Here is a 27,107-nt window from a genome sequence, read left to right as displayed (position 1 = left end):
TACAAAAATTATCTGGGCATGGTGGCGGGCACCTGTAATTCCAGCTACTCAGGCAGCTGAGGCTGGAGAATCACTTCAACCTGGGAGGCCGAGGTTGCAGTGAGCCGAGATCATGCCATTGCACTCCAGCTTGGGCAACAAGAGAGAAACTCCATCTCAAAAAAAATAAATAAAAAGAAAGAAGAAATGCAGCTGGGCATGGTGGCTCCTGCCTGTAATCTCAGCACTTTGGGAGGCTGAGGCCGGCGGATCACCTGAGCTCACAAGTTCAGGGCCTGCCTGGGCAACATGGCAGAACCCCATCTCTACAACAAATACCCACACACACAAAAATAGCTGGGCATGGTGGTGCATGCCTGTAGTCCCACTGTGCTGGAAGCTGAGGTGGGAGGATGGCTTGAGTCCGGGAGGTGAAGGTTGTCGTTTGCCGAGATTGTGCCACTGCACTCCAGCCTGGGAGATAGAGCCAGACCTTGTCTCAAAAAAACAAAAACAAAAACAAAAAGCATGTCTTGAGACTGAATGGGTTCTGAGACCTTACCTGAGAGTCTCATTAGAAATATCATGTATTCCAATTTCTAGGCTGTTGCTGCTGCTCAGGCCATTCAGACAGAACTATGGTTTTGGTGATGGAAGGAGACCTCAACTGGCTATAGCCTGCCTGCCTTTTCCTCCAGTAATTTAATTCTCTTACCTATGCCTAGGCCCCAGGCTGGGGATGTGGAAAGTAGGATTGTCAGGAGATGAAAGGATTCTGTTAGAGATGATGAACTGTGCTTAGTTATGGAGACAAATTAAATCAGAATAGCGGCCTGGAAGACACCGGTGAGGCTAGAGGTCTTGATCAGGTTGAGGAGAGGAGAGGGGAAATCAGAGAAGGGCAGAAGGGAGGAACAGGTTGTAGTCAAGAGGAGGCGCTCCAAGGTGGCATCTTGGTTTTGTGTGAGAATGAGATCTACACAGCAATGAGTCTGTGGTCTCTTGAAGGTTCTTTGACAGTCCAGTTCTTCTGGTTATTGAGATCAGAACCTTCTGTCCCAAGGCCAGTCCTTCTCTACAGGTTGGAGCTGTCCAGGATACTCATATGTTTACAGTCAGATTTCAGGGCGTCAGAACCTGCTATGGGACTCTAGGGCCAGCTGTGTTGTCCTGTACTACCCCATCGAGATATAACACTGTTGGGGCTCAGAAAACAATATGCCAATATATGGCACATTGATATGCTGAACTAAAAAAGCAGACTCAAGGTCTCCCTCTGATCTTCCCTCACCTCCTTAGCTCTCTGATCCTCTTTCCTGAAGCACCAGAAGGGACTCTGTCTGGAATTTCCTTCTCTGAATAAGAAAACTTCTTTCCAAAAGAAATGCAATTATCTTAAGACCCCCTTCCTAGGAATCTCATCAAAAACCCAGGAAAGATTAACTGGAGAAAAGACTGGGAGTCAGGCCGGGCGCGGTGGCTCACGCCTGTAATCCCAGCACTTTGGGAGGCTGAGGCAGGCAGATCATGAGGTCAGGAGATCAAGACCAACCTGGCTAACATGGTGAAACCCTGCCTTTACTAAAAATGCAAAAAATTAGCTGGGCGTGGTGGCAGGCACCTGTAGTCCCAGCTACTCAGGAGGCTGAGGCAGGAGAATGGCGTGAACCTGGGAGGCGGAGCTTGCAGTGAGCTGAGATCGCACCACTGCACTCCAGCCTGAGCGACAGAGCTAGACTCTGCCTCAAAAAAAAAAAAAAAAAAAGAAAGTAACAGCAAAAACCACAATTACTTTTGCAACACCGTCATACTTGTACTCACCTCTTTTCTTCAGGGTCTGCTTCTGGGGACACCAAAGTATGACAGGTGATCTAATTGTGTCATCCATTGACCACCACCTGGTTATTCCCTGGGCACCCACGGAAGCTTAACCTGAACCCCTCAATTTCCAAAATAATCCTGCCAAGAGCTCTTCCCAGCCTCATTTGACAGGAGAGGACACTGAGGCTTGGAGATACCTTGCCCAGGGACCCAAAACAGGTAGGCTGGAATCAATACTGGCTCTTTTCAGCACACCTAAGTATCACTCTTAAAAGCAGGATCAGGAATGGAGCCTGTGCTCCATGTATTTCTCCCCATGAGGACCCCAAAGCCTGGCAAATAGGAGATGCTTAGTAAGCACACCTAGCCAATAAATATGGAATCCCCATTTGGCTAAATAAATCCTTCCACATGGATTACCCAATGCAGTCATTATAGCAGTCCCAGGAATTGACTACTATAATCATCATCATCATTTCATAGATGAGGACCCCAGGGGGAAAGTGACCTTCCCAAGGCCACACGGCTAGTACTGGATGAAGCCTGTGTCCTTTGCCAGTCGGTCATAGGGATGGATGGTGGCAAACAAATGAACAAAAATGGAGAGAAGAGAGGACTTGAAGCCACAGCTTACCCTGCCACCAGCTGGGCGACAACACATCGTCCCATCTTGGAACACATCTCTGTCACACACAGGGTAAATGGGATTATTCCCTGTGAATTATCTGCTAGCCTGAAGCTCCATCCATCTGCTCATTAACACAATAAAAAAAAATTATCAAACGAGTCTTCTGACTCCCAGTCCCTGGAAGCCCAACTACATAACTTCGAAATGACTCTTTATTAGTCTGATCAAAGGCTCATTGTTCAGTAATTAGAAATCACGGCCTCTCCCTCCAGGCTTGGGGCTCATAAACAACAGTTGGATGAGCTTTTTATTGGGGTTGGACCAAAAACTTAGACAGATCCATTTCCTCCTAATTTACACCTGCTTCAATGAGGGAAAAGCAGCGGGAGGCTGAGTTTTTGCTCCGGGAGATCATTGGCTCCCTTGGCTGTAGCAGGCAAGAAATGAGGGAGGGAGCGATGTCGAAGTGAGCCCCTGCCTGAGACAGGACAAGGGCCTTAGAGACGGAGCACCAGTGCCAGATCCAGGGCTAAGTGATGTACAGAATCCCTGGTTCTCTCATTGAGGCTCCCATAGCAGCGGCGATGAGAAAGGGGCCTTGGAGACCATAGATGTGGCTGACTATCCAAAGACCCCTGAGGTCAGAAGAAGGCAGGCAGTGATGAGGCTCAGCTAGAATACCAGGTGATTCCATCATCTCATCATTTAATAAATATTTATTGAGGACCTACTAAGTGCCAGCACTCTGCTAGGCATGGGGATGAGATGGCGAATAAAAAAATACAGTGCCTGCTTGTAAAGATATCCCAGGCCAGTCGGGGAGGGTGGTCCCTCCTGGAGGGGAAGCAAAGTCCAGACTCAGAGAGGGCATGCATGCACCTGGTGAAGAGGAGGAGGGTGGAGGCAGAGGCCAGGCACACCTCACCCCCGGAGCTGAGAGCAGAAATGTCTTCATTCTTCAAGAATCTCTGAGACGTGCTGCACAGCTGGAAATGCAACAAGCAGATCCAGCTGTGACCTCCAAGCTTCATCTTTCTTGTCCTCAAACTCTCATGTATTGGACATTGGCACCCAAGAACAGTAAGTCCTAGGAAAAACAGGACAGGACAGGATGGTAAAGAGCATCCTCTACTCCAAAAAGATGCATCTGCGATTGAAAGGGAGCCCACGTCTCACGAAACACAAGCTCTGCCAGAATCCAGGTCGGTGCATAAATTGCGAGTGTGCCTCAGTCCCCAAGCTCTCCGTAAAGCACAGCTCTTCCCAGCTGCCTTCTCCAAGGTAGAGATCGATCTGTCATTCCCCGAGCTGCTGCTGCCCGGCAGGCCTCTAAGTGTCCTTTGCGTCACCTAAATTTTCTCTCTTTGGCAAATAACGAAAAATTGTGAACTGCTAGGGTGTACTCTCCTGCTCTTCTTACGTCTCCATCACCCAGAGGGGCAGGAATTCTGAACCGAAGGCCAAGTTCAGTTCTTTCCCACAGTGATCCATCCTTTGTTTTAGACGGTTAGACACATGGGCAGAGTTGACCTCAAAATTCTAATGAATATTATAATATATAATAAATGTAATTACTTTCCACATGTCAAACATTGAGCTAGAAGCTATCATACTTGCCCTCTAAATCATCACAAAAGCCCACTGACATTTCGGTTATGTCCCGTTTTACAGAGGAGAAAACTGAGGCCGATGGTATGAACTGTCACTCAATCTTTGCTTTGAACAACGATCTGCCTGACTACTTATAAATGCTCAAGAGCAGTTAAGTGCTGAGTATCTCAGAGCCCAAAAGGGCTTTCGACATTTGTTTTTTAGATAGAACAGTTGGCCAGTGTTTTTAGGTCCCTAATCATCCCCCCTGCCCTTCATTCCCTTTAATGGCTATTATTTTCTGATGTTAACAATGTACCAGGCACAGCACAGCATCCCCCTCCTGCTAATGAGTCTGCCAACCCAGTTCATCTCACCTCAAAAGATAACCTGAAAATTGGAAGCACAGATAGACCACAAAATGCTTGGTCAGAATAATAGTTTGAATAATGAAAATAGTTTTTCACTATTTCACTTGATATTATAATAGTTTTTAAGTTAAGCTTTAAAAAGAACCTTAAGTTAATTTTTTTTTTTCTTTTGAGATGGAGTCTTGCTCTGTCGCCCAGGCTGGAGTGCAGTGGCATGATCTCAGCTCACTGCAACTTCTGCCTCCCGTGTTCAAGCCATTCTCCTGCCTCAGCCTCCTGAGTAGCTGGGATTACAGGTGCGCACCACCATGCCCAGCTAATTTTTGTATTTTTAGTAGAGATGGGGTTTCACCATGTTGGCCAGGCTGGTCTCAAACTTTTGACCTCATGATCTGCCCGCCTTGGCCTCCCAAAGTGCTGGGGTTACAGGCATGAACCACCGCTCCTGGCCTAAAAAAAAATTTTTTTTAAGTTTAAAAAAAAAAGGGAAAGAAAGAAAACAGGTATGAGCACTAGTAATGCAACTGTGCAAAACAAACAAACAAACTTAAAAAAAAAAACCCTTAAAACAAAAAGCACTAGAAGTACACCAAAATTCAAACTGTGCTTGTAGTGGAGCAATAGGTTTATGAATAATTTTTGTAAACATATATAGTGTTGGCTGTATATGGTGGCTCATGCCTGTAATCCCAGCACTTTGGGAGGCTGAGGTGAGCATATCACTTGAGGCCAGGAGTTTGAGACCAGCCTGGCCAGCACTGTGAAACCTTGTCTCTACCAAAAATACAAAAAAAAAAAAAAAAAAAAAAAAAAAAAAATTAGCTGGGAGTGGTGGCGGGAGCCTGTAGTTCCAGCCACTCCAGAGGCTCAGGCTCAAGAATCTCTTGAACCTGGGAAGCAGAGGTTGCAGTAAGCCAAGATCGCACCACTGCACTCCAGCCTGGGTGACAGAGCCAGACTCTGTCTCAAAAAAAAAAAAAAAAAGTATATATGGTTGTAATACTTGTTTAAATGGGGAGGCATGCCAAACAGGTATTTATAATAAAGATCTTCAACCTTAAAATTTAGAAGAAAAGCTTAAAACTTACAAATGACTTTCAGAACCTGACCTAATGCTATGTCTAGGACTTACAGTATTTTCTTTCTTTTTTTTTTTCTTTCTTTCTTTTTTTTTTTTGACGGAGTGTTGCTCTGTTGCCCAGGCTGGAGTGCAGTGGCGTGATCTCGGCTCACTGCAACCTTCACCTCCTGGATTCAAGCAATTCTCCTGCCTCAGCCTCCTGAGTAGCTGGGATTACAGGCACCTGCCACCATGTCCAGCTAATTTTTGTATTTTTAATAAAGACGGGGTTTCACCATGTTGGCCAGGCTGGTCTCAAACTCCTGACCTCGTGATCTGCCCGCCCCAGCCTCCCAAAGTGCTGGGATTACAGGCGTGAGCCACTGCACCCGGCCTGCAGTATTTTCAAAACGAGCTGGTCTTGAGCTTCCCTCAGGCCCCTCATGGTAGGGATGGGATGTGGTGGTGGCATAGGGCTGTGTCAAATGCCACCTGCACCAGCAGAGGTGCCACTTCTGAAGGACATGTGGATGGCTTTGTGGCATATGGCAAGGCCCAGGAGCACCCGTCCTGCCCCTGGCCAGACTTTCCCAGCTGCAGGGCTGGGCTGGGTGTCACCCATGAATCATGGCCCCAAAGCTAGCATGCAAACCACCTCCTCCCTCACACATCCTCAGAGCCCCCCTGAACCCACCGACCTTATGGATCTGCAGCCCAAGGTCGTAGAGCTGAACACGCTTCAGCAGAGGAAGGGGGAAGCCTTCGGCCAACTTATCTGGAGGTTGAAGCACAACATTGAAAGAGATTGGTGAATAAATAATAATTAGAGACAGATTTTTACCGAAAATGTTCTCTGCAAACTCTATATTCAGTATATTCCCATTTAGTGATTTCCAAGACTATGAGGTAGGTGTGATTATTCTTTCCATTTTACAGATAAGGAAACTGAGGCACAGAGTGGCCAAGTAATTTATTCTAGGTCACACAGGAAGTGTCAGAAAGGGGATTTAAACCCAGGGAGGCTGACTTGGGAGCCTAAGCTATCAGGCATGGTGCTGTCTGGAGGAAGCACACATTCATGATAAGATAAAGAACAGGGCGTTCCACTCCCTGCCCTTTGCCCATCCTGTTCTCTGTTGCAGCCAAAAGAAGCAAAGCTTCATGGAAACAGGATTTAAGTTTTTTGCTTTCTTTTTTGACGAGGCAGTTGGGCAATTGACTGGGAGATGTGAGTTCAGAGGCGGCTGCCTTGTGCCTTCTATATTAACTTGGTCCTCAGTCTTTGACCTGCCTCTTAAGGATGTGGGGCACTTCCATGTGTCCCTCTGTCCCGCTTATAAGGAGGTTTCCCGTGCTCCAAAGAGCTGTCCCAGCCCCCAACCCTCATTAGAGCCCTGGAGGGAGATGAGGCCAACTTCAACGATCCCATGTCACAGGCAGGTCACTAAGCTCAGAGAGAAGTGACTTGCCCACGGTCATACAGCCCCCAGGAGAGCCCTGTTTTCCAAGTCCAACTCTCTTTCCTCCAGACAGCAGTGTTCACTTTTGACTTGGAAAAATCCACAGTGATTCTTACCATTGAACTTGGGGTAGAGGGTGTTAAGGATGTAATAGTTGAGGAGCGCTTCCAACAGCTCTGCCTGGAGGAGAACAGGAGAGATATATTTACATCGCCACAGGGCCACACGGTGGTTCTGTGTGTGCCAACATAGCAAAATGCTTGGAAAAAACAAACTAGTATTACATCATGCTACTATTTCATAAGATAAAACTCTTTTGAGATGAGCATTTGGTATGCAAGTGAATAGAAAAATTTTGGAAAGTTACACACCCGACAGTCTTTCCTCTAAAGGAAGAACATCAACATTTGACATGTCCTTAGCCTTATCTTTAGTATCGGTTTTATTTACAGTGAGAATGTTTTTCCTGAACTACCTACATAATTTTAAAAATTTAATAAAAACAAAATAAGCTTCTCTACCAAAATCATGAAACACAACTTCTAACCCCCACTATATGCCAAGCAGAGAGCTCAGAGCTTTACGTGCATGTCTGATTCAATCTTCACAACAACCCCTCAAAGTTCATATTAATGTCCCTATTCCATATATCGGGAAACTGAGGCCTACAGAATGAAAGGGACTTACTACAAACTGGGCAGCAGCATCAGGATTCGAATCTAAATGTATCTGAGTCTGTAGTTTTTGTTTTTACATTTCATGCTCTGAAAACCCGACAGGATGGATTTTTGTGAAACTTCTCACTTGAATGTTTTACTTTGCAGTAAACACGCACAGATAAAATATGAGTGCACCATTATTCACTCCACCCTTTATTCTCTGAAAGGAGTTAGCCTCAGGGTCCCTGCGTCTCTCCCCACCGCCTCTGTGTTTGTTTCCACTTCATAAGTGCTTCGGGAAAGTCTGGGAGGCAGGGCACAGGTGGAGGTGGTCAGTGGAGGCCAGCATCATAGAATGGTAAAAGAGAAGCCAACGACTACACATTAAAGTCTACCCAGCTCCTCCTTCCCTCTTTCCAGAAAGCTCTTCTCCATAACTTTGGCCCACACTGATTTTCACGTTCTCTTTCCTCCTTTTATTTGGGGCCGTCTACTTCACCACTTTTTCTACCTTGTGGAAATCACTTCTTGGATTTACCTGCTCAGCACTCAATCCCTCTTGTTTTGATAACGGAGTCTATTTTCCCCCAGGGAACAACCCTCCTTGCCAGTCTTGGTCCATGTGCTTTGGATATAGCTGACTGCAAATCCTGCCTCCTGGAGTGTAGAGGAGATCCATGCTGGGCTGACTTCTGGCCACAGTGCTTGGCTTAAGACTGGGTGCCTAAGGTTAGTCCAATGAGAGCTAGCACAGAGATTTTGTGTGTGTGTGTGTAAATTTTTTAAAAAACTGAAACTGTAGGAAACTCTGGGGCTTGCTACCAATTGGAAGAGCCTGCCTGAGAGTGAAGCTAACACAAATGAAAACAGAACAGAGAGATGGAGAGAGATTCTTGATGCACTAATTAGAACACCTGGATTCAGCTATGCCTGAAACCTCTGGTCTTAGTTTTTTCGTTTATTTTTGCTTTTCAATTATATAATCCTATATATTTCTCCTCTTTGCTTAAGACGATTTCAATTGGCTTTCTGTCTCTTGCAGTTAAGAGAATTCTGTTCAGTAGATGACTTAATTATATATTGTTTTATATTAGGATACAACTGTTCCTTGGCCCTATGTCTTGTGTTTTCGAGACGTTTTACACTTCTGCAGGGCAAAAAATCAACTCTTCTCCTTTTGTATTTCCTATTATAGGTGCCATAGCAATTGCTTAGGAAACACCCCAAATTAATTAACATTCTAATCATGTCATCAATAAAAACAACTTACATTGAATAGTCCAACTTTGGATTCTTTCAGTTCCACTTTTACCCTGTAATGAATCAGAGAAGATTAAAAGGTGTGGGCTTTATGCAAGTTTAAGCAATGCGGGGGTCCCCAGAAGCGAGAAAGGATGAGCTTGAGAAGGCACAGGGCCAAAGGTAGGGCGGGAGCAGGAGTGGAAAAGATGACTGAGGAACTAAAAGCAGTGATACAATGATATCGGGAAGACTGTCACAGGGCAGATGAGATAGTGTCAAAAAGCTCACTCTTTATCATTTCAGGAAGTTAATATAGCTGGCGTCTAAAATTCATACATTAAGAAGTAACAGTCTTAGTGAATTCTTTAACAATTTGAGATTTGTGGGGGCAGGACCAGTGGGGCAGAAGAATTGGACCAATTGGGGTGAAATGTAAGTGTCCTTTCCAAATGGTGCCCCCCCTCCCACCAGCTACAGAGAAGCAGCTACAGCATACAGATGGAGTCCAGCTGGGCACCCCCATGTAGGTAGGAGGCCAACTTACTTTCCTGGCTTCAGGAACCCAGTGATCTTGCTGGTATTGAAGGTCAAGATGGCGGACACATTAGTGGCCTGGAAATGCCAGAAGAAGGAAGCAGGTGTAAGTGATGAAGGTTGTATGTATAGGAAGGATGATGACGAGGGACCAACTGTCTCCTCTCAACAAACAGCTCAATGAGCTAAAGCAGGAAATTTGCCCACTAGATCATAGACTCCCAGAAGGCTCACTGTAGGTGCTCAAACAATATTTGAACTTGGACTTGAACATTTTTACTTGAAATTGTTGTTTATGATAGCAGTTAAACTTTGAACAGACTACTAAGAGAAGGTATAGAGTACCTACCCTTGGAAAGCTCTAAAAAGGATCATTTCTAGTTATCTCAGGTCAAGATTCAGCCCTAGTAACAACAATAATAAATTATTATTATTGTTTTAGAGATGGAGTCTCTGTCTGTCGCCCAGCTGGAGTGCAGTGGTGCAATCATGGCTCACTGCAGCCTCAATCTCCTGGGCTCAAGCGATCCTCCCACATCAACCCCCTGAGTAGATAGGACTACAGGTGCATGCCACCAGGCCTGGCTATTTGTTTTTTTCTTTTTTGTAGCAATGGAGTCTTGCTACGTTGCCCAGGCTGCTCTCAAACTCCTGGCCTTGTGTGATTCTCCTGCCTTGACCTCCCAAAGTGCTGAGATTACAGATGTGAGCCACCACACCCAGACAGTAAATTATATTTTAATTTAAAATATATTAATAATGACACTTTTGATAACAATAACAACAATATTAAATTGCAGATATAGCCTCTAGGAAGAATTATCCTGGTAGAGATTTGACTTGTTGATTTCAAAAGTCAAGAAACAAGAGAGCAGAGTTCTCCATCCAGGGAGCAAGGCCCCCAAAGGACCCAACATCCCTTCCCTATTAGACAGAGTCCATCAAAAAAGGAAAACTGACTCTCAATGTTTAACACAGAGGGAATTTAATACAGGGAATTGGTTATACAAGTGATGGAATTGTTGAGAAGCTAGTAAAGCGTTGGTGAGGCCACCCAGAGATTATCCAGAGACAGGAGGCTGTATCCATCCCAGGACTAGAGGAACAAAGAGTGGAGGTGGAATTATGGAAGTCACCATTAGGAGACATAGACACAGCCAGAGCCTCTGCCGTGGCAAAGAAAGAGGAAATAGTACTCTGGCTTCATCCTTCCTCCCCGCCATCATTCTCCTGACAGTACCTCCCATTGGTTGACCTGGGTGGAAATCAAAGTGCAAAGAAGCTTGGGAAATGTAGTCTTCCAAGGTCAACTATAGACAAAGAACAGAGCAAATAGACAAACACCTGTATACCTTTCTCCCCACAATAGCCCAGACTCACATAGTGAGAGATACATGCATTAAACAAATACACCTGCAGACAGCTACAAAGTATCTTTGTAGTAAACGCTGAGAAGAAAGATAATGGGGTGTTACAAGAAAAAGTGGCAAGGGGCGTAAGGTAGATTGGGGGTAAGGGCCAGCAAGAAAGCCCTCTCTCGGGAAGTAATATTTAAGTTGAGACCTGGAGGAATTACCCAGGTGGTGAGTGGGGAGAAAAGCATGTGGGGAAAAGGGAAAAGCATGTGGGGAAAAGGGAACAGCATTTGCAAAGGCTCTGAACCTTACCACACTGAGCCGGAAGACAAGTTCCTTGCTGGAGCTGGGCAGGAGCACAAAGGCATCTATCTCCATATAGGGGTCCACAGACAGATTCCCAGGGCTGAAGTTCAGGAGCGGAGCAGAGGGCACTGATCCCTGGAGTTCCAGGTTCATGTTGGGGTAGAGCCTGGCTAACTGGGAGCAGAATTAGGAGATTACATCAAGAGAAGAAAATATACAAGTCTGCCAGGAGAGGCCTGAGGGAGTCAGATAAAGCTGGAAGTTGCTTTCGATTGATTTTATTTCCAACAAAATTCTCTGTGCCTTTTTCTCCTAGTGGCAAAACTGGCCATCTCTCCATGTCAGACACAGAGTCTGCACCATCTATTTCACGGCTGTGTTGTATTTCGTTATGTATGGGTCCTGCGATGGATTAAATTCTATTGGGCATCAAGTTGTCTCCAGGGTTTTGCCATTATAATGACCACCTCCTGTGAGCACCCTTGGCTATTCTTTTCAGGAAAACATTCCTAGAGGTGGAGTTGCTGGGTTGAAGGACAGCAATGCTTTCTTTTTTTGTTTTGTTTTTTGAGATGGAGTTTTGCTCTTGTCACCCAGGCTGGAGTGCAATGGTGCCATCTCAGCTCACTGCAACCTCTGCCTCTGGGGTTCAAGCGATTCTCCTTCTGCAGCCTCCCAAGTAGCTGGGATTACAGATGTGCACCACCACACCCGGCTAATTTTGTATTTTTAGTAGAGATGGGGTTTCACCATGTTGGCCAGGCTGGTCTTGAACTCCTGACCTCAGGTGATCTGCCCGCCTCAGCCTCCCAAAGTGCTGGGATTACAGGTGTGAGCCACCGCACCTGGCCAGCAATGCTTTTAAAACTTTCGGCAGGTATTGCCAAATTGTCCTCCAGAAAAGTTGGGCCCATTTTTTCTCCCTCCCTACCTCTCCCAAGGTTTCTCCATCCCCTCATCACATTCTGCTAATTGGGCATGCTGAGGTCAGATGCCAGTGTTTTCGAAATATGACACAGCTGGATCCCACCATTTCTTTTTTAAAAAAAATATTTAATTTTCTCTTATTACTCTTTAAATATGATATTCCACAGAACATTTCTTTCTTTCTTTCTTTTTTTTTTTTTAACTTTTCTTTCTAAAATAGAGACAGGGTTTTGCTATGTTGTCCAGGTTGGTCTTGAACTCCTGGCCTCAAGCTACCCTCCCACTTTGGTCTCCCAGAGTGCTAGGATTATAGGCGTGAGCCACCACGACCAGCCCTAGATTCCACCTTTTCAAAAGTGCTCTTAATTTTCTGTGTACCAGAGATAGGTACAGAGTTTAATTTGGGGCAAGACTCTTCCTTTTTAGGAGGATATTCGTGGAAAAACAGTACTCCCATGAAGCTTTTGGTTATGTATATGTAAAACCTACATCCTCTTCTAGAAGGGAAACATTTGGAAGGCTGAGGGGGTAAAATGCTTCACTAAGAAGGCAGGCAGAGTTGCTTTTCCAAGCATTTCAGATAAGAGATACTGAACCTGTATATACATAGAATATCATCAGAAAGATATGTATAATCTGGTAATATTGGCAAACTTGAGATGGGAACTGGGTGGTTAGGGAATAGGAGTGGATGTGAGACTTTCCACTCTGTAACCTTCTAGATCTTTTGAATGTTGAACCTTGAGAATTTATTTCCCATTCAAAAACTAACATTTTTAATAATTTTTTTTGAGACAGGGTCTCACTCTGTTGCCCAGGCTGGAGTGCAGTGGTGCAATCACAGCTCACTGCAGCCTCAACCTCGCAGCCTCAGGTGATCTTCCCACCTCAGCCTCCCCAGTGGCTGGGACTACAGCTATGTGCCGCTACGCTTGGCTAATTTTTGTATTTTTTGTAGAGATGGGGTTTCGTCATGTTGCCCAGGCTGGTCTTGAACTCCTGGACTCAAGCAATCCACCCACCTTGGCCACCCACAATGCTGGGATTACAGGCACGAGCCACCATGCCTGGCCAAAAAATAATTTTTTAAAGAACCAAGAACATGCCTGGCACCTAGGAAGCCCCCTGTAATTGTTAGCTGCTGTTCATTAGAGTACATTTTGTGGACTATGCCAGCATTCCTTGGGATTCTTAGATAACACCAATAAAAGATTGGACAAGCTGTGGTCCCACAGGATATGGGGCTTGGCCTCTGTTATTTAGGCTTTGAAGGGAGCAGCACCCCAGCCTTCAGTGGGAGTCTCATCCCGGCCTTCTCACTCTTGGTCAAGCTGAGAGATGCAGAGGTTTTAAAGAGAAACCTCTGGAGTCTAGCAGGCTCGGTCTGCACTCATGGGGAACTAAGGGACTCCTTACCCGTGGGACGAAGGGTCGGAAGGACTTGGTGGTCAGTCGGATATTAGAGTCAGGCGGTATCTGCAGCAAAGAGACACGAAGAAGTTTTAGGGTGCTCCCGCTGGAGCTGAAGGTCTAAAGAAGATTGGGGAGACGGGGGATGTGCAAGACTGTCGCTTCTCCACAGCCTGGGTTACCCTGGCAGGGAGGAGATGCCTGTCCTGCATTCACCCAAGGAGAGCGCATGGGACTTCAGCATCCTGCCTGCTCTCCCCGGGGGGCGGCTGATGTGTGGCTCCCACTCAGAGGGTCTGTGAGGGTGAGGTTTGCGGTCACACAGACTTCGGTTTGTGTCCTGACTTTGTGATCTCAGGCCAGCCCTTCCATCTCCCTGAACCTCAACTTCCTTATCCATAAAATGGGGATAACAATAGTCCCCACCTTCGAGTCACTGTGAGGCCTAAACGAACATCCTAGCACAAGGCCCAGCACGTGGTGAGTGCTCCATAAAACGTAGCTATTATCATCCCATTGAAAGAGAGGCCCGTGCCGCAGTAGGATGGGTAAACCAAACACGATGCCAGAAGCGAAGGCCTGTGCAGGTGTAGGAGGCCATCAGAAGGACAAAATGACCCTCGATCTACCAGACGGCCCCTGACTTATACCAGGGTAAGCTGGACCGTCCGAGCCGAACCACACTGTTTCTCCCACCATCCTGACATTATTCATGAGGCCTCAACTTTTATGAAGTGCTTCAAGAAACAACTTCTTGAAACCCAGAAATATTAGATAAACTGGAGAACCATTAAAGGTGAGATCCACTATAAAATTCAGTCTCCCTTATACAAAGCCACATTGGAAACAGTTGTTTTGGGGGTGTGAGGAAGACTGTCTCTCCTTTTCACCATGAATCATGAAATCATGTATCTTTTTCACTTTAGCTACAAGGAAGCTCCCAGACAGGTTTGAGATGTTAAAGAAATTAATTTAAGGGCTCAGTGTCTTTATAATTGTGCTTTATTTTCACTTGGTCTTTATTTCCTTTTCTCTGAAAATATATGCATTTATCAGTGCATGTATTATCTTGCCTCATTCACATATAAATATATATATATATATATATATTTTTTTTTTTTTGAGATGCAGTCTCACTCTGTTGCCCAGGCTGCAGTGAAGTAGCGAGATCACAGCTCACTGCAACCTCTGCCTCCTGGGCTCAAGCAATTCTCCTGCCTCAGCCTCCCATGTAGCTGGAACTACAGGCATGTGCCACCATGCCCAGCTAATTTTTGTATTTTTAGTAGAGATGAGGTTTTGCCATGTTGGCCAGGCTGGTCTTGAACTTATGACCTCAGGTGATCCGCCCACCTTGGCTTCCCAAAGTGCGAGGATTACAGGCATGAGCCACCTTTCCCGGCCTCATTCACTAAAATATTTTTTAATAAACCTCCAGAAATCATCAAGATGAGAGAAAATATGAATTAGACTAACAAGTCTAGACTAGTAAACAGGTCTAGAAAAGCAAAACACAGAGAAGTAAGCTGCAAAGTCTTCCACAGTTGTTATAAGGGAGAAAGAGCTTTTTTTTTTTTTTTTTTTTTTTTTTTTTTTTTTTGAGACAGGGTCTCACTCTGTTGCTCAGACTGGAGTGCAGTGGCACGATCTTGGCTCACTGCAACCTCCACCTCCTGGGTTCAAGCGATTCTCCCACCTCAGCCTCCCAAGTAGCTGGGATTACAGGCGCACACCACCACACCTGGCTAACTTTTGTATTTTTAGTAGAGACAGGTTTTTGCCATGTTGGCCAGGCTGGTCTCAAGCTCCTGACCTCAAGTGATCCGCCCGCCTCAGGCTCCCAAAGTGCTGGGATTACAGGCATGAGCCACCACACCCAGCCATGGGAGAAAGAACTTTGGCTTTGAGTTTCTTGGTTGCCAAAGTAAAAAGGGAGATTGTGCTAACATATTTTTCTTGGTGTTGATTTTTCTCGGTGTTGATTTTTCTCTTAGCTACAACTCACTATTTGACTGATGTCAACAGGGGTGAAAAGGAAAGAAGGAAGGAGCGGTAGGTTATGTGTTCATTTGAGAGACCTGTTTGCCACCATCCTCACCATGTCATCTGTGATGGAGAAGTTCAGATATCCTTCCTCATGATAAACCAGGCTGGCCGTGTTGAAGACATAATCCGAGATGGCAAAGTAGACCATTTTGTTGTGTTCCTCAGGAAGGCTCATGACTGGAGCAAGGAGGGTGACTGGGGAACGGTGGTTACGATGAAAGATTTCACCCTGGAGAGGGAAATAGGGTCCAATTGGACTTTTCAAAGCCTATCGTGGGGCAGGGGCTAGGTATTCCCCTACACAGTCCGATGAAGGGACGCTGGCTGGAACACTGCCTGAAACTCCACCATTAAAGGCAGTGTTATGTCTTTTAATGAAAAGCTCACCAGAAGCTTTGCTATATTAACCCACAGGACGTCCTGGCCAGCCCCTCTATATGCCCTAGGCCCATCTACACTCCCTAAGCCCCGCTCTGATTGGCCTTTTCTGCATGATGGGCAAGGCAAAGTAGGGGAAGAAGGAGGAGGGAAGCGTTAAGACCTGAGAGGTGTAAGACAGCCGTGGGAGAATCCTAGCTCTGGAAACACTCCCCACCACTCCATATCACCCGGCCCTTGACAAAGCGGGAACCACTGGGAGGATAAGGACAGGTCTGAAGTTGGGGGGACAGGTTGCCCAAAGAATGGCTGACCCTGAGGGAAAGCCTCACCCACGCAGCCCGGCCCCAGGACCCTCACCTTAAACATCACCTCCAGCATCTGGGCTGTTGCCCGAGGGGCTTCCACTAAGCTATAATCAATGCCGGCGAAACTGTCAATCTCTGTTGTAACTGTGAACGAGGACAGGGCAGAATTAGGGGCCAGATGACACTTTCAGCTGCTGGAGGAGGGGCAAGGGCTCTGGCTGACTCACATTCCCTGTGACTTTCTTCAGAATCCCCCTACTAGCCCGGCCCTGAGGCAAAGAATTGCTTCTTCAAGAAAGAGACTACATGGATTCCCTTGGATGAGTTAACAATGGTGGGGGTGTATGCTCAGCCTAGGGCCTAAGCAGTTTCCAGACAAGCGCACACACACACACACACACATACACACACACCATGAGTCCAGGCTTCACCTCTCCAGCCACACCTGGAGCTTAATGCTGAGCCAATAACCAGGAAGGTCAGGCATGGCATGTCCAGAGGGCCCAGACACTCCCCTCCAAAACCCTGAATGGATGAATGTTCCAAGTCCCAGTACTGGGTTGCCGACCTGGACCTCTGGTAAAGGTGATGTCAGCAAATAACCGCATAGGGGCTTAGGAGCTAAGGCATCAGAGAACATCTCAGATAATTTATCAGGGTCTCCCCCTCCGAGCTTAATGTGTGCACCCTGGATCCAGGGACTCCACTTGTAGATGGCTCCCTGCAGCCCTGTCGGCAATAGCAAGGGACAGCAAAGCACCTAAATGTCCATCAGTGGGGGACTTATTAAATAAATGAAGACACATCCATGTGATGGAACACTACACGGCTGTTAACAAATAAGGTCTGTTACAACCACTTTGGAAAACTGTTTGGCAGGATCTTATAATGCTGAATCTGGGCATATCACATGATATGATGAGCTTGCAATTTCACTCCCAGATATATACCCAACCACATGCGACCATAGGTACTAGGACATTTATAGCAGCACTACGGATAATGGCCTAAAACTGAACACCCCCCAGATGGCCTTCAACAGTAGAATGGACAAATAAATGGGGAAACATCTACGTGGTGATATACTATGCAGCAAGGAGAATAAACCAGCTACACTACAGGTGCATGCAACAATATGCATGGACCTCATGTTTTATTTTATTTCATTTCTTTTTGAGATAGGATCTCACTCTGTGGCCCAGGCTGGAGTGCAGTGGCACAATTTCAGCCCACCGCTGCCTTGACCTCCTGGGCTCAAGCGATCCTCCCACCTTGGCCTCCCAAGTAGCTGGGACTACAGGCACACACCACTATGCCTGGCTAATTTTTGTATTTATTGTAGAGATGGGGTTTCGCCATGTTGCCTGGGCTGGCCTTGAACTCCTGAACTGAAGTGATACTCCCTCCTTGGCCTCCCAAAGTGCTGGGATTATAGGTGTGCACCACCCACCAAGCCTGACCTGACCTTACATTTTATTTTGTTTATTTATTATTTATTTATTTTTTTCTTTGTTGAGACAGAGTCTCGTTCTGTTGCCCAGGCTGGAGTGGAGTAGCGCAATCTCAACTCACTGCAAACTCCGCCTCCCAGGTTCAAGTGATTCTCCTGCCTCAGCCTCCCGAGTAGCTGGGATTACAGGCATCCACCATGGCACCTGGCTAATTTTTGTATTTTTAGTAGAGACGGGGTTTCACCATGTTGACCGGGCTGATCTCGAACTCCTGACCTCGGGTAATCCACTTGCCTCTCCCTAAGTGAGAGCTCACGCCTGTAATCCCAGCACTTTGGGAGGCCGAGCGGGCGGATCATGAGGTCAGGAGATCAAGACCATCCTGGCTAACATGGTGAAACCCCGTCTCTACTAAAAATACAAAAAGAATTAGCCAGACGTGGTGGCGGGCGCCTGTAGTCCCAGCTACTCGTGAGGCTGAGAGAGGAGAATGGCATGAAATCGCGAGGCGGAGCTTGCAGTGAGCCGAGATTGCGCCACTGCACTCCAGCCTGGGCAACAGAGCGAGACTCCATCTCAAAAAAAAAAAAAAAAAAAAAAGAAAACAAAAAATAAAGGCGTGAGCCACCGCGCCCAGCCCTGACCTCATATTTTAAAGTTGAACAAAGAAAGCCTTCTGGCTTTTGAAAAGAGACTCAAAATATTGTCTGATTCCATTCATGTGCAAAGTGCAAAACTAATCTTTGCTGGTAGAAGTTGGGATGGTGGTGACCCTGGAGGGCTGGGCAGTGACCAAGGGGGACACCAGGGGCTCTGAAAAACCAGCCGTGTTCTGTTTCTCGGTTGGGAGCTGGTTACATGCATGTAAAAACTCTTTAACAGCACACTTATGATTTGAGCACTTTTCTTTATAAATATACTTCAATAAAAAGTTTTTAAAAATGAAATCAAGCTGGCACAGTGGCTCGTGCCTGTCATCCCAGTACTTTGGGAGGCTGAGGTGGGCAGATCACTTGAGCCCAGGAGTTCGAGACCAGCCTGGGCAACATAAAGAAACCCTGTCTCTACAAAAAATACAAAAAGTAGCCGGGTGTGGTGGCATGCACCTGTAGTCCCAGCTACTCAGGTGGCTGAGGCAGGAGGATCACTTGAGCTCAAGAGGTTGAGGCTGCAGTGAGCCGAGATCACACCACTGCACTCCAGCCTGGGACACAGAGTGAGACCCCATCTCAAAAAAAAGAAATCTGGAACAATGCCTATACTATGTGTATATGAACATATATATTTAAAATTATGCACATACACATAGATTCATGAACAAAATAATACATATATGAATGTCTATTTATATGCTTACATGTATTTATATTTGTACATACAAAGAAAATATCTGAAAAGATACACCCAAAACAGAAGTTACTTCTTGGAAGAAAAGTGGGGGAGAAAAATGAACTTTTAATTTTTACTTTCTTTTTTTTTTTTTTTTTTCTGTTGAGACAGAGTTTCGGTCTTTGTTGCCCAGGGTAGGGTGCAATGGCGTGATCTTGGCTCACTGCAACCTCCACCTTCTGGGTTCAAGCAATTCTCCCGCCTCAGCCTCCCGAGTAGCTGCGATTACAGGCATGCGCCACCACGCCCGGCTAATTCTGTATTTTTAGTAGAGACGGGGTTTCACCATGTTGGCCAGGCTGGTCTCGAACTCCCGACCTCAGGTGATCCACCTGCCTCGGCCTCCCAGACTGCTGAGATTACAGGCGTGAGCCGCTGCGCCTGGCCCTTAATTTTTACTTTCTATATTTTTGCCCCATTTACTATTTTATAAGATACATATGTGCTCTTATAGAAATTAACAGAAATAAAAGTGTCCCGGGGTGGATGGGGTGTCCTACCTGGCAGAGTTTGGAGATAAGGCTGTAGATTGGAGGACACTGATTTCTGGATCATTTCGCAAATCTGAAAAACATGGGAAGAGAATGCCTGAGTGAGTTCCCCAGCTCTGGTCTGGCCCCGTGCTGATCACTGCAGTCACATTATTCCACACGTGTGCTCAGTGGTCACTGATTTACAAATATTTATAAGTGCTTGTCATGAGCCAGGTACCAAGGAAATACAAACAATAAAATTATGTAGGCCCCCATGTGGACTCCACTAGGGTCCATTTGGACTTTTCAGTCTGTCCCAGGGCTGGACACCTGAGCTAGGGAGTCACTGACACAGCCGGAGGAGGGGGCACTGGCTGGAGACAGTGCCTGAAACTCCACCATTACAAAGTTTTCCTTTGGGAGGTCCTGGCCTCTCAGAATTTAGAGTTTAATAGCAGAACTAGACACTAACTAGAAATAAACACAAATAAACATAAAGTTAATGTAGATAGTTTTTTTGTTTTTTTTTTTTGAGATGGAGTCTCGCCCTGTTGGCCAGGCTGGAGTGCAGTGTTGTGATCTCGGCTCACTCTCCTGGGTGAACCTCTGCCTCCTGGGTTCAAGCGATTCTCCTGCCTCAGCCTCCCAAGTAGCTGGGATTACAGGCATGTGCCACCACGCCCAGCTAATTGTTATATATTTAGTGGAGACGGGGTTTCACCATGTTGGCCAGGCTGGTCTTGAACTCCTGACCTCAGGCGATCCACCTGCCTTGGCCTCCCAAAGTGCTGGGATTACAGACGTGAGCCACCACATTCGGCCTGTAGATAGTTCTTAATGGTCATCCTGAACAGATTGGCTGGACTGATCAGTATTCCCCATTCCCGCTGGTACTCCTGGAAGACTGAATGCTGGGGTCTGTAGGCTACTCACACACAATTGCCACCAGTTGTGTGGCCTGCTTCTCAAGAGAAGGAAATGTGCATTTCCAAACTTGTTGGCTGTACTTGCCACTGTCATCACCCGAATTATTTATGATGCAGCCTTGGGATAGACTTTGAAAAGTCCAACTGGGCCCTACTGGGGTCCACATGAAAGCCTACCACCTGTTTGCTGTACTTGCTTTTGTAATCACTCGAATTATTTATTATGTACACTAATGCAATATCATTGAGAAAAGAGGTTTTTTTTTTTTTTTTTTTTTTGAGACACAGTCTTGTTCTGTTATCTAGGCTAGAGTGCAATGGCACAATCTCAGCTCACTGCAACTTCTGCCTCCCAGGTTCAAGTGACTCTCCTACCTCAGCTTCCTAAGTAACTGGGATTACAGGCATGTGCCACCACACCCGGCTAATTTTTGTATTTTTAGTAGAGACTGGGGTCTCACCATGTTGGCCAAGCTGGTCTAGAACTTCTGACCTCAAATGATCCACCCCCGTCGGCCTCCCAAAGTGCTGGGATTACAGGCATGAGCCACCATGCCTGGCCCCAGCTATAAGGGTTCTTTCTATGAAAACCTAAGATAAATACTCTGGAAAGGTGAGGTGCAAAGAAACCAAAAAAAAACAAAAAAACAAAAAACAAAAAACAAAAAAACCCCTCTAAAAACAAGATTAAATTTGGACCAGACAACAGAAAATCTTAGGAGGAAAAAAAACCATAAAGATCAAGAAGGATTCTACACTGGGATGTCTTTGCAAGTGTCTTTAAATTCTCATTGCAGTTAAAGAAACCTGGGATGGAATTTGTAGCAGTTTAATGTTTTATGCAGGAAAGACCAAGGGCAATGTCAATCAAGAGACCATTTTCAAAGAATAGCTGTGGGCATTCACTGACACAGCTCGAAGAGGGGGCATTGGAGACGCTGCCTGAAACTCCACCATTAAAACATTTGGGTTCATACGTCAATATTTTCTTTGTTTATGTGCGATGAGAAAGTCCTCACTTTAAACAGCTTTTTGTTAGCCAGCTACCACCTCTTGTGCAATGAATCCACATGTTCAGTGAAGGAGAGGGACATGCAGAGCCCTGGTCTAGTGCAGGGGTCACAGATGGCTTCTGTGCTGAAGGGTAAGCAGGCACCATCCATCAGACGCTGGGTTGCTGATGGAAGGGTGATGCTGGGGGCTGGGAGGGCAAAGGGCTGTATCTTAACCTCTCTTTGCAGCTGCTCCATTTTCTGGGAGAGGAGTTTAGCAGCGAGGAGCTGCCAGAAAGCAAGGTCAAGTGTGGTGAGGAACATTCGTGGTTGATTGCAAGGGAACCAAGAAACTCCATCCATCTCCCTGAAGACCGCTCCTTTCTTGCCTTTCCTTCAGACAATAGCCCATCAGACCATCCCAAAAGCCTGGAGCCTGGATGCCCCAGTCTTTAGGGACCCGAAGGACTGGGCAGGGGAGGCATGGGATGCCTGAGTCGCAGACACACAGCAGGGCCTCCTGAGGATGCGACTGGGGTAGTGGTTAGGGGTGCAGCAGGAAAGCCAGGTAAATTTGGATTCAAATCCTGCCCAGTCCCCAATGGCTGTTTGACCTTTGCAGAACCTCTCTCTGCTTTTTGGTTCTCACTCACAAGATACAATGGCAAGGCCAAGTGCTTCCCAGGGTGTTTTTGTCAGTGGTGTTATAACTAGAGTGACTTCATCTAGAACAAGGGCAAAATGAGGCTGAGACCTGCTGGGCTGCGTTCCCAGGAGGTTAGGCATTCTTAGTCACCAGATGAGCTAGGAGGTCAGCAGGACTGGTATCACAAGATACAGGTCATAAAGACCCTGCTGATAAAACAGGATGCGGTAAAGAAGCTGGCCAAACCAACCAAAACCAAGATGGCGACGAGAGTGCCCTCTGGTCGTCCTCACTGCTCATTATACGTTAATTATAATACATTGGCACGCTAAAAGACATGACCACCAGCGCCAAGACAGTTTACAAATGCCATGGCAATGTCCAAGTTACCCTATATGGTCTAAAAGGGGAAGGAACCCTCAGTTCTGGGAAGTCCTCGCCCCTTTCCAGGAAAACTCATGAATAATCCACCCCTTTAGCACAGACTCAAGAAATAACCACAAGTATATGCAACTGAGCAGCCCATGTTACTGCTTTGCCTGTGGAGTAGTCATTCTTTTCCGTCATTACTTCTCTAATAAACTTGCTTTCACTTTATGAACTCACCCCAAATTCTTTCTTGCGCGAGATCCAAGAACCCTCTCTTGAGGTTCTGGATCAGGACCCCTTTCTGGTAATATTTTGGGAAGTTGGGGAAAGAGATAGTGAGTATATATCGCCCAGAGAGCAAGCATTCATGAGTGCTTATTCTTCTCCTTAGCCTTGCTGGTCCAGGTACCACATCCCACCCTGAGTGGGGAATTAGAAAGGCCTGCGTCAGGCTCTTAGTTTTTCTGGAAGAGAATTCGAAGATCTCTAAGGATCAGGGGTCAGGTGAGATCTCCATCTTTCCCAAGACACCTAGCCCTAGAAGGGCTTTGGTACAAGCTGCTCCACATTCTAGGAAGCTCCAATCCTGCTTCAGCCTCTCACCAGCAAGGTAACACTGGGAAAGCTACTCCACCCCTCAGCCTCCTCTGTCCATGTGGAAAATGGCGCCTCCTTCCAAGGTCGAGGTTAAGATCCAATGGGACTGGCTGGGTGTGGTGGCTCACGCCTGTAATCCCAGCACTTTGGGACACTGAGGTGGGCGGATCACGAGGTCAGGAGTTCAAGACCAGCCTGGCCAATATGGTGAAACCCCGTCTCTACTAAAAATACAAAAAATTAACTGGGCATGGTGGTACGTGCCTGTGGTCTCATCTACTCGGGAGGCTGAGGCAGAAGAATTGCTTGAACCTGGGAGGTGGAGGTTGCAGTGAGCCAAGGTCGCGCCATTGCACTCCAGCCTGGGCGACAGTGAGACTCTGTCTCAATTAAAAAAAAAAAGAGATCCAGAGGGACTGTGCACGTGAACTGCTGAGCCCATTATCCCTGGCCAAGCTACAGGCTCAAGAAATAGCAGCCATCTTTGTTATAAATCAGAATAGTTATATAATAATATATTCTGTACAGCATTAATTATATACATTTATCAAAACAATAATTATGGTATGTGATTACTATGATAATTATAATTGTGCTACATCACTATTGTTATGCACAGCAATATGACAACAGGGTGCCTGAATAGGTTGGCATATTTCTCAGGGTCACTTAATCCCAGGGACCCAGAACCAGAAAAGAAAGAGCACAGCTGGCCACACCCAAAATGCGGGGTTTGCCTGCTGTTCCTGCTTCAACCACGAGGGGGCACTCAAAGCCAAACCAGAGGTTGGACCTACAGACGGGGTGTGTGTGTGTGTGTGTGTGTGTGTGTGTGTGTGCGCGCGCGCGCGCACGCGTGTGTGTGGTGTGGGGGGTGTGTGTGGTGTGAGTGGGTGGTGTGTTTGTGTGTGTGTGGAGGGTGTGTGTGGTGTGTGCATGTAGGGGGTGTGGGTGGTCTGGGGGTGGTGTGTTTTGTGTGTGTAGGGTGTGTGTGGTGTGTGTGTAGGGGGTGCATGTGGTGTGTGTGGGTGCTGTCTGTGTGTAGGGTGTGTGTGTGGGGTGTGTGTGTTTCTGTGGGGTGTGGTATGTGTGTGGGGTGTGTGTTTGTGTGGGGTGTGGTATGTGTGTGGGGGTGTGTGTGGAGGGTGTATGGGGGAGGTGTGGTGTGTGAGGGGTGAATGTGGGGGGGATGCGGGGTGTGTGGGTTGTGTGTGAGGGGGTTGATGTGTGTGCTATGTATGTGTGTGGTGTGTTAGGTGTGTGTGGAGGGTGTGTGGGGGGTGTGTGTGTGTGGGATGTGTGGGGGTGTGTGTGGGGCTGTGGTATGTAAGGGGTGCGTGGGGGGGGTGTGGGGTGTGGGATGTGTGTGCAGGGTGTGTGTGTAGGATGTTTGTAGTGTGTATGTGGGTGGTGTGTGTGGGTGTGTGTGGGGAGGAGTCTGGGGGGTGTGATGTGTGTGTGTGTACGGTGTGTGTGTGGGGGTGTGTGGGGGTGTGTGTGGGGCTGTGGTATGTGAGGGGTGTGTGTGGAAAGTGTGGTGTGTGGGGGTGTGTGTGTGGGTGTGTGTGGTGTGTGTGTGGTGTGTGGGGGTGTGGTGTGTGGGATGTGTGTGTGTAGGATGTTTGTAGTGTGTATGTGGGTGTGTGTGTGGGGAGGAGTTTGGCAGTGTGGTGTGTGAGGGTGTGTGTAGGGTGTGTGTGTGGGGGTGTGTGTGTGTGGGGGTGGTGTGTGAGGGTGTGTGTGGGTGGGTAGTGTGTGAGGGGGTGTGTGTGTGGGGAGTGTGTGGGGGGAGTGTGTGGGAGTGTGTGGTGGGTGTGTGGGGGGTAGTGTGTGGGGGTGTGTGGTGTGTGTGGGGGGTGTATGTGGGGGTGTGTGGTGCGTGGGGTATGTGTGGTGTGTGTGGGTGGTGTGTGAAGAGTGTGTATAGGATGTGTGTAGTGTGTGTGGGTGGTGTGTGGGGGGCATGTGTGGGGAGTGTGTGGGGGTGTGTGGGGGGTGTGGTGTGTGTGTGGGGTGTGTGTCGGGTGTGTGGGTGGTGTGTGAGGTGTGTAGGATGTGTGTAGTGTGTGGGTGTTGTGTGGGGTGTGGGGGGTGTGTGTGGGGGGAGTGTGTGTGGGGGTAGTGTGTGGGGGTGTTTGGTGTGTGAGGGGTGTGTGGGGGGTGTGGTGTGTGGGGTATATGTGTGGGGTGTGTGTGTAGTGTGTGTATGGGGGTGGTGTGTGGGGTGTGTGTGTGTAGGATGTGCATAGTGTGTGTGGGTGGTGTGTGGGGGTGTCTGTGTGTGGGGTGTGTGTCGGGTGTGTGGGTGGTGTGTAAGGTGTGTAGGATGTGTGTAGTGTGTGGGTGTTGCGTGGAGGGAGTGTGTGGGGGGAGTGTATGGGGGTGTTTGGTGTGTGAGGGGTGTGTGGGGGGGGTGTGGTGCGTGGGGTATATGTGTGGGGTGTGTGTGTAGTGTGTGTATGGGGGTGGTGTGTGTATGGGGTGGCGTGTGAGGTGTGTGTGTAGGATGTGTGTAGTGTGTGGGTGTTGTGTGGGGTGTGTGTGTGGGGTGTGTGTGTGGGAGTGTGTGGGGGTGGTGTGTGAGGGTGTGTGTGGGTGGGTAGTGTGTGAGGGGGTGTGTGTGGGGGGAGTGTGTGGGGGGAGTGTGTGGGAGTGTGTGGTGGGTGTGTGGGGGGTAGTGTGTGGGGGTGTGTGGTGTGTGTGGGGGGTGTATGTGGGGGTGTGTGGTGCGTGGGGTATGTGTGGTGTGTGGGTGGTGTGTGAAGAGTGTGTATAGGATGTGTGTAGTGTGTGTGGGTGATGTGTGGGGGGCATGTGTGGGGAGTGTGTGGGGGTGTGTGGGGGGTGTGGTGTGTGTGTGGGGTGTGTGTCGGGTGTGTGGGTGGTGTGTGAGGTGTGTAGGATGTGTGTAGTGTGTGGGTGTTGTGTGGAGGGAGTGTGTGGGGGGAGTGTGTGGGGGTGTTTGGTGTGTGAGGGGTGTGTGGGGGGGGTGTGGTGCGTGGGGTATATGTGTGGGGTGTGTGTGTAGTGTGTGTATGGGGGTGGTGTGTGGGGTGTGTGTGTGTAGGATGTGCATAGTGTGTGTGGGTGGTGTGTGTGGGTGGTGTGTGGGGGAGTGTGGGGGGTGTGGTGTGTGGAGGGCGTTTGTGTGTAGGATGTGTGTGTGGTGTGTGTGTGCTTGGGGGGGAGTGTGTGTGGGGTGTGGTGTGTGTGTGCTGGGGGGGAGTGTGTGTGGGGTGTGGTGTGTGTGTGTTTGTGTGTGTGTGTTTTTCCCTTTCCTCCTCCATCACTTTCTCCCTTCCCACAGTCATTGCTACAGATACCCTTTGGCTAATATCTCAGAAACAGGATTTTGGGATGAATGAGTGTTTAGAGGAACTGAAAGTTAACACGACATCTTTTCGATTTAGTCAAAGATGATACACTCTGAAGATTTCACATACTCCTTTTTAACAGGCCAGTCTGACAGTGTTGCTGCCTCCCCATCCAGGGCTGGTGCTCATGAGCTCGCCCAGTTCCCACCTGGCCCACGCCCTCGCTGAGCTTTCCTGCCTGGTCTCTTGCAGGCGCCTGAGGAGTGGTTTCCTTTCGGACCTTGGTGGAATGCAGGGCAGTGTGGGGCACTGAGCAAGGTGGAGCAGAGGGAGGGGCTGGAGTCTCTGTTTAGCCCCTGCTGTTTAACCCTTGGTCAAGCAGTTGACCATTTTCTGCCCAACCGAACGGACTTGGAGCTTTGTCCCCAGCGTGCCCCACAACAGCTCCATGACCTGGGCAAATGATTTGTCCTCCCTGGGCTTTGGGCCCAAGTACGTCTAAACCAGCCCCCATGGCCTGGTCCAGGGCCATTGGTCAGTGAGGTCTTCCATTCAGCCCTCGCCAAGCTCGGGGGAGGCCAGAGGCTTGGACCTTCTTACCCTGCTCTCCAGTACTTTCTGGAACTTGGACTCAATCTGGTTGTGGAAGAGGTTCAACAGCCACCTGGGGAGAGAAGCACAGTCTGCCACTGAACTTGGGGATGGCCGGGTGCCTGGGAAAGCCAGGCCCTGGTCCCTGGTCAGGCCAGTCCACAAAGGGAGCCCTCTCCACCCCTTCCTGGCGCCCTGCTGTGTCCCAGCACATCCAGCCTGATTTGGTGTGTCTGGCTTCCCAGCGCCTGCGGCACCCAATCACATGATCACATTCAGCAGATT

The 27,107-nt window shown here is 47.8% G+C and overlaps 1 protein-coding gene across 2 annotated transcripts in view; it reads right to left on the bottom strand.

Moving 5' to 3' along the window:
- Positions 1-3,126: 3,126 nt before the first annotated feature.
- Positions 3,127-27,107, bottom strand: part of LBP (lipopolysaccharide binding protein) — a 32,685-nt gene continuing 8,704 nt past the window's right edge. Inside the window, exons 5-15 of one of the 2 annotated variants that reach the window (XM_009437226.5) lie at positions 26,832-26,895; positions 19,415-19,478; positions 16,127-16,218; positions 15,441-15,617; positions 13,349-13,408; positions 11,012-11,179; positions 9,355-9,422; positions 8,839-8,881; positions 7,026-7,089; positions 6,148-6,224; positions 3,127-3,515 (exon numbers count right to left, since the gene is read on the bottom strand). In XM_009437226.5, coding sequence (XP_009435501.2) covers positions 3,471-3,515; positions 6,148-6,224; positions 7,026-7,089; positions 8,839-8,881; positions 9,355-9,422; positions 11,012-11,179; positions 13,349-13,408; positions 15,441-15,617; positions 16,127-16,218; positions 19,415-19,478; positions 26,832-26,895 — 922 coding nt within the window. In that variant the 3' untranslated portion in view covers positions 3,127-3,470. Of the gene's footprint in view, positions 3,516-6,147; positions 6,225-7,025; positions 7,090-8,838; positions 8,882-9,354; positions 9,423-10,497; positions 10,600-11,011; positions 11,180-13,348; positions 13,409-15,440; positions 15,618-16,126; positions 16,219-19,414; positions 19,479-26,831; positions 26,896-27,107 lie in introns of those variants that run through there. The other variant, XM_054674422.2, reaches the window with a different exon arrangement.

Source organism: Pan troglodytes, chromosome 21 (genome assembly GCF_028858775.2).
Source record: "Pan troglodytes isolate AG18354 chromosome 21, NHGRI_mPanTro3-v2.0_pri, whole genome shotgun sequence".
Lineage (NCBI taxonomy): Eukaryota > Metazoa > Chordata > Mammalia > Primates > Hominidae > Pan > Pan troglodytes.
Note: the sequence above shows the minus strand (reverse complement) of the source record. Positions and strands in the feature narration are given on the sequence as shown.